The sequence below is a fragment of the Embiotoca jacksoni genome, unplaced genomic scaffold (assembly GCF_022577435.1).
Source record: "Embiotoca jacksoni isolate LCO1_2020_lvr unplaced genomic scaffold, fEmbJac1.0.p SCAF_7, whole genome shotgun sequence".
Classification (NCBI taxonomy): domain Eukaryota; kingdom Metazoa; phylum Chordata; class Actinopteri; family Embiotocidae; genus Embiotoca; species Embiotoca jacksoni.
The window spans coordinates 4926004-4938307 of record NW_027185425.1 but is presented as its reverse complement, the minus strand read 5'-3'; the positions used below and the strand labels follow the sequence as shown (position 1 = coordinate 4938307).

At 40.5% G+C, this 12304-nt stretch overlaps 1 protein-coding gene across 9 annotated transcripts in view; it reads right to left on the bottom strand.

Annotated features, from left to right (window-relative positions):
- The window catches only part of LOC138215100 (sodium bicarbonate cotransporter 3-like), a 44996-nt gene that overhangs the window by 25555 nt on the left and 7137 nt on the right, over positions 1–12304 (bottom strand). For 6 of the 9 annotated variants that reach the window (XM_069177088.1, XM_069177096.1, XM_069177094.1 and 3 more), the window contains exons 2-7: positions 6024–6105; positions 4956–5105; positions 2876–3014; positions 1972–2132; positions 1598–1786; positions 176–550 (exon numbers count right to left, since the gene is read on the bottom strand). In XM_069177088.1, the coding sequence (XP_069033189.1) occupies positions 176–550; positions 1598–1786; positions 1972–2132; positions 2876–3014; positions 4956–5105; positions 6024–6105 (1096 nt within the window). The remainder of the gene's footprint in view (positions 1–175; positions 551–1597; positions 1787–1971; positions 2133–2875; positions 3015–4955; positions 5106–6023; positions 6106–12304) is intronic. The other 3 variants (XM_069177095.1, XM_069177097.1, XM_069177091.1) reach the window with 2 other exon arrangements.

Genomic DNA, 12304 nt, shown 5'->3' with positions numbered 1-12304 from the left:
GAAGACAGAAGTGTCAAAAACTTTGAATAAATAGTGCCTTAGCGTGAGCCTTGCTGTGGGTTATTGATGAGATGGCCGCAAGGTTGGAAGTTAACACGGAGCAGAGCTTTCATGCTAGTGCTAGTGTTCTCTGTTCAAGCTGTGACTCACACTGGCAGGCTACACAGATATTTGCCTTCTAAGGGCAGCAGCTCAATGTTCTGGGATGCCGAGGATGCTCGTCGCCTGAGCGGTTGTGATAGTGCCTCTTCTTCTGCAGAGTTGGGGGGGTCATCATCCTCGGGAGGAGATACAACCACCTCAGGGATGCCGAGGCCTGTGCCGTGGCTTTGGGACGAGCTGTGTGAGGAACGTCGAAAAGATGCTGGGGTATTTTGAGGGGTGGCGTGGGGAGATAGGCCTGGGGATGACCCAGTGTTGGAGGAAGAAGAGGGCAGGAGGTGGTTGAGCAGGACGGAGACTCTGGACTCTCTCCTCTGGGACAGGTTGGAGCCAGAGGACCCTGCCCCTGGCTTGTGGAGAGAGAGACGTGAAGAGGACAGGCCCTCTCCTAACAGAGGAGACAATGACAAAAAAAAAAAAAAAAAGGAGCAGAGAAACAACAGAAAGGAGGAGGGAAAGAAGAAGGAGGAAAAGGAACAAGGGATGGAGCAGAAAGGAAAAACATATGAAGTAGAAGTACATCACAGAGATGGTATCTGAAGGAGACGGTGAAAAAGGGTGGGCAGCAGGAGCGTGGCAGAGGTGTAGTTAGGAGATTCGTGCTTGCATAAACGTGAGCGAAAAGCATGGCTGTGTGCGGAAAACGGTAAGAATGATTCAGTGAGGCATGTAGGAGGGTCTGCAAGGGCCAAACAATGCATTACATTCTCCAAACAAACTGATCACACACCGGAATTGAATAGAGGCAAAACTCTCAGTTTCAGAGACGCTCGCATGCAGGAGAGAATGAGTTAGCACGATGTCAGTGCACTGGAAGCAAACATGTGCTCTACTACAAACAGACCAGTCATAAATCCTTCACAATACATATTCGTTTGAACATCTTTCACACTGCAACTATTAGCACCACCCACCTTCAATGTGACATGTAGTATTTTGACCTTTCACATTTGCGTTTCAGGTTTAGTGATATGAAAATGCAAGCCCAGCAATAACCACAGGCACAGAAGTGGAGAATGTGATATTTCATTCATTAATTCATTCATTTAAACCTCAGGCTTCTCACCCAAGATCTTAAAATGCACACCATACATTAACACCACTGTGGCCATGCCCAGTCAAAACATACAATGCTGACTCCAGCTGCAAGTAAAGCGTTATTTCCTGGATGTCACCTTATGGAGTGAAAACAGTCATTAATTCAAACCCCAAAGCCAGGCCAGCCATACAGGTTAGCACATATATTAGCACCCAAATTTCTCTTTCACTAAGGGGACCGAGTGCTTCAGCAGATTATTCTCTAAAATTTACTCACTTTTACCTTCCACCTTCTACGCTGGCATTGAGGGATTTGAACAGTGGGTTTTTACGAACAGATCCCCAGTGGTGGAAAATATGGAGGAAAAAGAAATGTGAGTGCGTCGTAGTATCTCACCGTTTCTTTCAAGCAAGAATGGGTCAGAGTGTTTCTTGCCTATGTCAGCAATGGAGCGCACCAGAGGGATGCGATTACTGAGCTTTCTCTCGTTCTGGTGGTGATGTTTCTTTAGCATCGCTTCCCGCACCTTGTTGCGCAAATCCTCCTTCAGCTGGCCTGATGCCACCATGTTGTCGATCAACATGTCTGAGTCACACAGAGGCAGCAGCAGGGACACAAACCAAAAACAAATTACTTGTGTAGAATTCTGGCAATTATTTGCTTTATCTATTTCATTTCTTACACAACAATGCAACTTAAAAAAATACAATAAAATGGTTTAAATATGTCCCGTATCTTTTAATGGGGTAATTTAATTGCGTAAAACTTACCTGCAATTTCCTCAATACTGTTGGCCCTCATATCCAGCATGACTGTGCCATTAAGTATGCAGCTGCGCAGTTCAAATAAACTGTGTAGTGACAATGTGGCCACGTAGGGTTTACTCCACCTCTCCCCACCATCTTCCACATCCTCTTCAAACTTCAGCCATCTGCAGATGTTTGCCAAGAAAGCACACACACAGAAAAAAATGTTTTCCCTGAAACCATGAAATATAATTGACAAAAAAAAAAAAGAGCAATGTATTATAGTCAAGAATACATTGTTCTGGCTCGCATAGTCCGGCTACATTTTTCCTCGGTCAAATTCAAATCTCATTTCACTACTCAAGCACTGCAAACTGAGTGACTCACTCCAAATCTGGCCTTTTATTGAACAAGTTATGTCGGTGAGGACTCTGAGAGGCATCACAAGGTAAGTGATAAATACAACTTCAAATTCCCAAGCACTTAGCAAAATAACTTCATTAACATTTTGTGATCTGTGGCTGCGTGTGAGGAAAGTCCGTCTCTCCAGATCTCCAGTGGAAATTGCGGTTTCAGTGCTTTTGACAATTCCCTACCGATACAGCTGTACTTCTTAAAAGAAATTACTTTCAAAGAAAGGAATTGTGAAAATTTGCCAAATTGAAGATTATAAAGCTCAAATAACATCTTGTCTTATTCACAGCTAAACTCACTTTTATTGCACTGAAAAAGTTGGGACTACTAGTCAGTAGCACAATACCTAATTAGGATGTCAACTCCTATTCAGTAATTATGCTCCAAAGCTATCACACAAGTGCATTCAAACACTTGTACAAGAGGACAACAGATCTACGTGATGGAGTTCTGCATTTGTTTTTCTTTTTGTGGTTGTCATCATTGCTGTTCAACACTTCAGTTGCTTTCTGACCTGGCAGTCTCTTTCCACTCAGTGGCACTGCCGTCTCTGAAGGAGAGCTCGTCCAGCTCCGTGAAGAGGTCATGGGGGACGTGCTCGAGGTCATCGTCCTCTGTACCCAAGATGAACTGTACCCTCTGGGACGGTGTGTCTGGACGCAGAGTGGGCAAAAGCCAATGTCATGTATACGAAGTTTATAGTGATAACAACAGCAAAAATCTCAGGGAATTATCTGCTATTAAAACAGAACGTGGAATTTTGAGACTCATAGTAACGCTTTACACAGCCCTGCAAATGGCTTTTACACCAATAAACTTTGTTTATTGGAAAGAAAACTCCACAGGTCACTTTTAAGCAGATGCCATGAGGTAATACATATCATTGTACTACAGATCTATGTTTAGTATGAGCTTCCACTATAGCGCCACATCTTTCTCTAAGTTTAGCTACGGAGGACAATGTGGGAACATGTCCAGTAGAGGATGACATTAAATCTAAGCATAATAGAGGGATAGGGGAATGAAAAAAACATTTCTTTGGGGTTTGTTTAACAAAGTGTCTGGCCTGTGCAATGACACTAATGCCTTCTGACACGTGACATCATGTTTTGGGGATAGGGTACAGTGACACCATCACTGTATCTGCTTTTCTTTCTGCTACATAAGGAGGAATACATCTGCATGCTTGATGCTGCGAAATCTTTTGAGTAGTGTGCAAGAGCGAATAATGAAACCTCAGATGCTTTCAGCAATTTTCTTTTCATGCCTGATTGAATTAGAGGGCAGATATTGGGACATCTGGAGGCAGAGAGAAAACGGAAATAGATATGGAGGATTACACCACAGGGAGGCAGAAATGGAATGACTGGAAGCAAGGAGAAAAAAAAGGAGTTATTTTCTGTTAACACATGGGTACATGGTGTGGTGGTCTGGTGTGTATTATGCACATGTGAATAAATAGTACATTTAACGGATGCATTTTTGGCACCAGCATTAGGTGCTGTTTTAGAGTATTAGCCTTAAATCATTATGTACTGCGTCGTCAGTAAGTGCATATAACGATAGCAGTACTGTATAACTATAATTAACTAATAGTATTTTGTTGAGTTTTGTAGTTTGTTGAAGCACAACTTAATTCTTCAAAGAGTTCAAAGCATTGTTTGGGTGGTTTTGAGTCTTGCAGCTGGGTGATGCAGCAACTTCTATCACGAAATGCTTGCATACATTGCTTAAAATGTCATAGCCTTCAATTTGTCAGAGGCTGCTGCACAGTGGCCTTTAGCGCCTTTTAGAACTGAATGTTTTATTCTGAACCGTTTGAAAGGCAATATCGAGGGCTTAAGCAAAGTGGGGCTCTAATCTGGAAATCTGTATGTTGTTAAAGGGCGCTCTGATTCCAAATCACACCATAATGCCACACTGTTCTCTGAGTAACGTAATCTTTTTATGAATGTTAGAACTGGATATGTTACATGGCATTTCTTTAGTGTGCATAGTCCAGGACCATTGCAACAGAGACTGGAAAATTATATTAGTAGCTGTAAGTGTTTCTGAGAATACTGTAAAATACACGTAATTGCTGCCTATTTATAATATATAGTGCTCTGCATTTACTGGTAAATTCTACAGCGTACCCACATTTTATAGATGCCAAATGACCACCATGCAACTTAACAGCTGAAGGTCACAATGCAAAATGACAACTGTTAGTAAGTCTTTTGACCTAAAGGTCAGGTTAAGGCTCACTATTGAGTAAACTACTGAGTGTCTGCAATATGTCATGTCAGGTGGAAGTGAATGAGTGAACAAGTGGGGGAATTTGGACACAGCCCCATGTCTATCTATTCCAGATCGCAAGAGCGTCTGTTTATCGTCTGAGGCGAGTCCTGGGTGCGTGTGAATAAACCGAGTTGAAGGGGCTCAAAAGTACAAAAGAAATGCAAGCTACAGTACTGCGGGATAGAATACAAGACTACGAAGTAGAATCGAGAGAGAGAAATATTTAAAAAGAGTGGTGTGGAGTTTGTGCATAACTAGAGGCATTAAGACATTTACTATGGACTTGGTGTTGTGACTTAGAAACTGTGCCCAACCATAAGTGGGAGATTCCCTGCCGTCGTCTTTCCCCTCCTCCGAGTCTTTCTCTTTCTTCTTTCGGTGATGTTTGTGTCCTCGGTGGCGATGCCTCCGCTTGTTCTCCCTTCCAAGAGGAACATGGACGCCTACATACACTGCTCTGTGGCCTGGGAAAAGAAAGATGCATTACCTTTTTTTTTTTAGCGAGCTTTCCATCCATTCTTTCATGTAAACTCAAAACAAATAGGAAAGAAGGAAGCTTAATTAGCTCAACTATTAACGGTAAAGAGAAGACATGCATATACATTACTAACTTAGAATGCCACTAATTAGGTGGTAAAGAGGAAAATAAGTGCATTAGTAAAAGATACAGCAACTCAACTCAGTCCCCTCAAAACATGTTAAATGAAGTCCAGCAGATTTCAACCTCAAATAACAACTAAATGTAATCTTTTTTGAAAAAGTGACAATTTAAAATAATAAAACCAGTTCCACAGTTGGAACAGACACTAACATACTAACATTTGAGACACAAGAAAAATGATTTCCCTCCGTTTCTTTTGAGTGCTCTACATAACCTACTTGAGGGAAACCAGAGTACAACATTTAACTTTTTCACCGCTCAGTTTTTCCCCTCTGTGTTTCATCTACTTCCGCTGACTATTGTTACTGCCACAAAGGAGCCGTGTTATGCAATGAAAACGCCCTATTTTCACCCTAGATTTTCTGCCCATTCCCATTTCTCAGAAATGAGTCATCTTTCTTTGATTTGAGGGGAAACCCAGGAGGAATGAAACCAAGATGCAGGACTCTTGAGTAAGGCATAAAGGACATACAGCACAAGTTTAACAGATGGAGTGAGCAGTGAGAGAGTTAAGAAGAAGAGAGGGAACACAAGAGATGAAGCAGGAGAAAAGGGAGAAAACTGACAGCTGGACAGACTACACAGGGCTCCAGGGGTCGTATTATTGGAAGGAGGATATGACACGGTAGACCCTCAAAAAGATGAAGCAGTTTCCTTTTAAATCTTAGTATTTGTCACTCAAAGGCACAACAAAGTCATTTCAGTGTGGGTTGAAACTTACTTTCCAAGTCTTCCCTTTCATAGTTTGTGAGGGTAGCGAAGCTGATCTTTCCATGGTCAACTAGTGCCTCCTCATCAAGACCCTGAGAACAGTGACAGGCGAGAGAGAAGAGGGCAGGATTAACACGTTTCATATACAAAGTGAATTGTTTTATTGCAATTTACATAGAGATTATGTAGTTTTTCCGCTTTTGTGTGTGTGTGTGTGTGTGTGTGTGTGTGTGTGTGTGTGTGTGTATTACACACATTTGATACAATACACATTTTATTTTTATTTAATTTATTATAATGAGATTTATGTGTACTACTCGTTGGACACTAACAGCTGCTCCCCATTATGAGTTGGAGGAAGAGCTATCAAACTTGACAATTTAGCTACATAGGCTGGAGTCTCAGAAATGGCAGGTGCTGTAAAATCACCTGCAGCTTTGGTGAACCATATAAAGTTCTGCTATTGTTTTTATTTGTATTTGTAGCTCGTACTAAATATCACTCCATAGATTTCTGTTTCAGCACAAGTGATTGGTTTTGCACATGGCTCGCAGCCTATTTCCACACCGCTTTAACCATGGCAGTCAAGAGAAATAGCTCATCCCATACTCTGGGCAAAAATACAATCAGATGCACTTCATGATTAGTGAAGAGTGTGAAAATTCCTATCATATTTTAAATATAGCACAGAACAAATGACACACTCCAACAGGTTTGACAGGTTAAATATGAGAGAGAAAGTCTTTAACAACCTTGTGTTGTAAAATGCAGTCGGGTGTCGCTGGGAATTTTATGAGGGTTTATACATGTGCTATGTTCCACAAACTAATTAGCCTGTATTGGAAAATATATTCAGTGTTATGGTTCATCTGATAAAGGTCAAGTTTCATTGCAACATGAAGAGGCTGGCTTCACTCATTAAAAAAAAAAAAAAAAAAGGCTTATGACCTTAGGGAAAATAATTTGCCTGATATTAATGTCATAGAAACATCAAGAGATCAGATTAGAGGAGACAGTAAAGTTGTTAGGATACATGGCAACAAAGCTACATATCATTAATATTCTGTATCAAGTTATAGTGCCCTGCATTAACGATTGTACTACTCAAACACACACATGCTATACCTGCCCTCCAGCCCTGATTGTAGCCATAACCATTTACCTTTAGTGTGCTATATCGTATCATTCATGATAATATCGTAACCTTGTTAATGTTTAAAAAAAAAAAATTACATTGTGATAATGACAACAGTCCAATTTATCTATAGCAACAAGCACAGCTGAAAGCAGCAAAAACATGTTCTCCCTCTGAGTTCCTGTTGTTGTTACAAACTAAAGAACTCGGAGATCATTTTTATTGCAACTGTTTTTAATATAATCTGGACAAACAGATCAAACTCGAGTGTGCAGAGATATGAAAATACAGCCCACTGAAGTGAACACAGAGATAAGTACAAAGGCACAGTACTAATACGAATATGTACAACAATAATATTGATGACAAAAACAGCAACTGCAAAGGAAGATTTACGGAATGAAAAATTAAGTAAAAGAAAATGTAGGGGAGGGCAAAGGCTTTATTCAGTCAGACTGACACTGGCTGTTAAATTGAATTGAGATACATTTTATTTTGCGTTTTTGAATATCTGAAGGCAAACTGTTATAATCATTGCAGAAACATATACTAAAATATTTGTATATCATTCTAGGGCCATCTCACGTACCCCCACTATTTACCAGTTAAACCAAAAAAATCCACTGAAAAATGTAAAAAAAAACAACAACAACATGGAACTTAGAATCTCACAAATACAGATGTGTAAAACAATAAAAATACATAAAAACACTTATAGACAAGAACCATAAACCTCCTTAATCCAAACCCGGTTTGTTCCGATTTACGGAGCTTGGTAGAACCCTGATGTCTCTTAAGGGCAGGTCATTTTAAGAACATAAGACTGACACATAAACACAGTGCGGGTGTGGTCGAAACACAACTGTTGTGCAGGAGGAAGTCGCTGTGTCTATCAATAGAATATAGCAACTGACTCGAGGTCTATGCTACTCGATGCTACTCGAGGCCTTGACCTCAAACATAATCACAACTAGAATTACTGCCTCGCAGTTGTATGTATCCGCCAACCCATCAAGTTGCAGTTTCTGCTCATGTTTGTTCACTCATAACATACAAGTGATGATTTTGAAAAGGTTTTTAAATGCATTTTTTGAAGTCAGAGACCTTTGACCGCCGAAATCCAAATCGGTTCATTCCTTCTTTCCAAAGATGTCAAAGAGAGACAGCACAGAGAGGATCAATAAAAGTTGGACAGGCTTGTGTGTATTTTAACATCACATAATGTATTGTGACCAGGAAGGGAAAGCTTATTTTAGACAGACATTCATAGCGTGTAAAAAAAACTGAAATAGGACAGTGAGCTAATCCTGACTCTTGACTGCTCGGCTGATACAAACAGGCTGAATAAGCGATATATAGGAGTAAGGCTCAAACAGCTGAATGCTGAAAGTTGGGATTAGATTTGAATTTTCTTTTAGGTGCAGTGACAACTATGGCCAAAGGTATTATGGGTTTTTGGGTTGTCCATCTGTCCATCCCCCTGTCTGTCCCATTGACGTGATATCTCAGGAAAGTCTTCAGTGAATTTCTTTAAATTTGGCACAAACGTTCATTTGGACTCGAGATGGACTGATTAGAATTTGCTGGTCAAAGATCAAGTGACCTCACAACACACTTAGTTGGCATAACTCAAGAATTCATGTGCTTATCATGACAAAATTTCACACATAGGAAAAAAAAATATTGAGTTGATGACATTTTATATCTTAAAAGGTCAATGGTCAACTTTACTGACATCAGAAGGGTTTTTGCACAAACAAACACATTTCTGGACATTATTCAACACCTTAACTCGGGAACAGAGGGGGAGATTTTGACCATATTTTACATTTGGCCCGTGACTGAATTGGTGCCACTATTCTCGGGTGTCCACCTTGAAACACTGTATAGTTCTGTGTTGTCGGGTTAAAAATGTGTGTGAAGCGTTCACATTTTTCAATTGGGAGCTCGTTTGCAGCAACATCCATATTTGAAGCATCGTCTTCAGACATGGCCATAACTTTGTGTTCAATCAAAATAAGCTTCATTGGACAAGCATCATCATTTAGGTCGAGTTTGGACAGACATGGATGTAAATTGCAATTTGATTGGTTACATAGTATATGAAACTAAAGATTTAATTGAGCTAAATTTGTATTTCCTTGTATAATGGGTCTATATGATTACTTCGTAATGAATTTGTAATTACCATTTAATCTCTTGCATAAGTCATTTATATTACACACCATTTCAACAAACACAAATCTGTTCTCCTGCCTCATTGACAAACACTTTGATGCAACACAATCCCCAATTGGAGGATCCTTTCAATCCCCTCAACCAATCGCAGAGGGGCACTGCTGCCAAGCAGGAATAGTGGAAACAAAAGGTGATGATGTTGGCCACACGCTGGAAGGACACATGATCGGTGAATGATATCAGGGTGCTGTGTGCACGTGCCAATCACCTCCACTGACCACATTTGACTTTCATTTTGATTGAAAGCCTGCACTATGTGTTCATCTTCTGCTCCCCCTGTTCCATTACTGACTAAGACTATGATTATGTCTCAATGACATTTAGGTTTCCACATGTACATTACCATAATCATTCATCGGGTATAAACACACCTACGATGAATGATGCCATCTGTGATCGTGTTGGTGTGTGTGCACTTGTAAGTCTGTGTGTGTGTGTGTGTGTGTGTGTGTGTACGTAGAGGAGCGAGGGGCTCAGTTGCGGGTGTATTTACATGATAATGAGCTGCACTGCTCTTTGACAGTGCCTTCATGAGTAGCAGTAATAATTCAGCTCAGGGAGAAGAGCAGCAAGAAATTAATCTGTCTCTAGTAGCTGGAGCTCTTCCCTCCAATGCACAGCACCAAGGCTGATGACAAGGGAACTGGTTCTTGATGGTCATTTGTGATCAAGAAGCACTAGAGGTGTAACTGCAATCAAGCAGAGGCTGAAAGCTTTAGGCCTACCGCTCACGCTGGCTAATAAATCTAAAGATTACCACGTTGTAAAATGAATATCCACCTTAAAGGTCATTATTCGCTTTTTAGAAATGAATGTTGAAGCACAGTGCAATTAATTTCAACCGGATTGCTACGATTGAGAATCCAAATCTTTAATTACACTCAAAATAAAGACTACCACTCCAATGTGTATTACTGGGGGGGGGGGGGACATTTGATCTAAAACTTAAAACAAAAGTTTCATCAAGGTCAACATGAAATTTTAATAACGGGAAGGGAAGATATTTCTTTAGGAAACAGGATCTCTCAGATTATTTCAAATAATTATTGTAGCAATTTTCTTTTAACATACTAGTGGCCATAGTCCTTATGTCTCTATTCTGCAGTAATCACATTAACCAATGTCTCCCAGCAAGGCAAACAAAGCTGGTGTGAAACAACGATTCCTGCTTCAAGAGTATAGCCTTAATAATAAGCTTCTTAAAATACCACTTCACAAAATCTGTTGATTTAAGTGTTTATACACCTGTTTGCATACAAAAATCCCTGATCATGCATTTTAGGCACGGTGTCGTCATGCTCGTTTAATGAAGTATTAGCACGTGTTAAAGTCTGTTATGGCCTCGACCCGGTGTCGGTACAATTTAAGAACACATGATGCAACCTGTCACATAGCTTTGTCAAAAATAAACTGCAGTCTTGTCAACCACAGTCTCTAAGCCGGCGGGGGAGGGGGGACTGATTTACTCCTGTAAAGCCACAGCTGTGCTTTGTGGGCATATTGTCTGGTGTCAGTGGGGATGGTTTGGAGGGCAGAATTGCCAGCTGAGTAAGAAAAGCTGCCATATAATGACATCAATAGAGGACTGTTGACAGAGGGCAGATGTGTCTCTGGCTGCATGGACTCATTGAAGGAACACAGACTATATTTGCATAGCCTTGTGTTCTTTCCTGTGTGCGTCCAGTGAGTACATATGTGCCTCGAGGTGACAAATGTGGTTCTACAAGGTTCGTTTTAAATATGCTACCAAGCCCGTCTAAAACTAATAAGCGAGCTAAGCAGCCGGTCAAATGACCTAAGTATAATTGGATTAGTAGAACGGTGTCTGAACTGTCAACAAACGACAAATGCCAGCTCGGGACCAGGGCTCAAAAATAAATGGAAACATTTCCCCCTGAATTTAAACGTAACCGTGGTATGAGCCTTGACGCAGAAACGAAGATGAAAATAGTGCTTGTTGGTCCATTGAGGGAAAAAAAATGTGTGCTGCAACATGACAGAAATATTACTCATGGGATAACACATTCCTCCTTCTCAACTACTAAAAAAGGCATGTTAAGCATGGTGAGGAATTCAGATCAGAAGTCTCGCAGTGTCACCAGGAAACAAAATGCCACCTCTAGTGTCAGCTCAGAAGATCAAAAAAAAAAAAAACATCCACGAAGGCTGATGCAGGAAACAGTTTAAATTTGTTTAATTTGGGAGAATATTTAGCCGAGAGCCCATGAAGTGGTTGCTGGTCTATAAAACCCCAAAACATCATCAGGTTGATCTGCTGCAGTTTTAATAGTCGGACATAAATCAGCGGAGAGAAAGCCTACCTGAACAATTAATAAAAGACAAACTAACTCAGTGTGAACTTTTCAAATAGTATAAAAGGGACCACATCACAGACATGTCAGCTTAAACATAGCAATAACAACTATTCCACCATCTACCTGTATGACAAACTACAAGGCTCGTGCAGGTATTACTGTAAGCGTATCTGCCGGTGAGGATTTCCTCAGCAGCTTAGATGGTAAAATTAGCAACATCTGGGGTTTTACACACGGGTGAGGATTTAGAGTTCACATGAATCTTTAAGAGTAAACACAAGCCTTACCATGTGTTCGTTCTCTAAGCAAAGAAAACAAAATTGTGACAATTTCCAGAGTCAAGTGGCGTATTCACATTGCCTGTTTGAACTCAAAGATATTCATTTCAGTCTCATACGTGACAAATAAAAGCAGCAGGTCGTCACATTAAGAGGCGCCGAGACTCGCAAATATTTGGCAGTTTTGCGTGACAAAACAATAAAAAAGTAATTTTAGGATTCATTAACAAGATGTACATTAACCTCACTTCTGTTGATATGTTTGCATGGGAGTGTAACAACGACACAGCAGCCAAACACCTCTTCCGCCAACCAGACAGTGAAT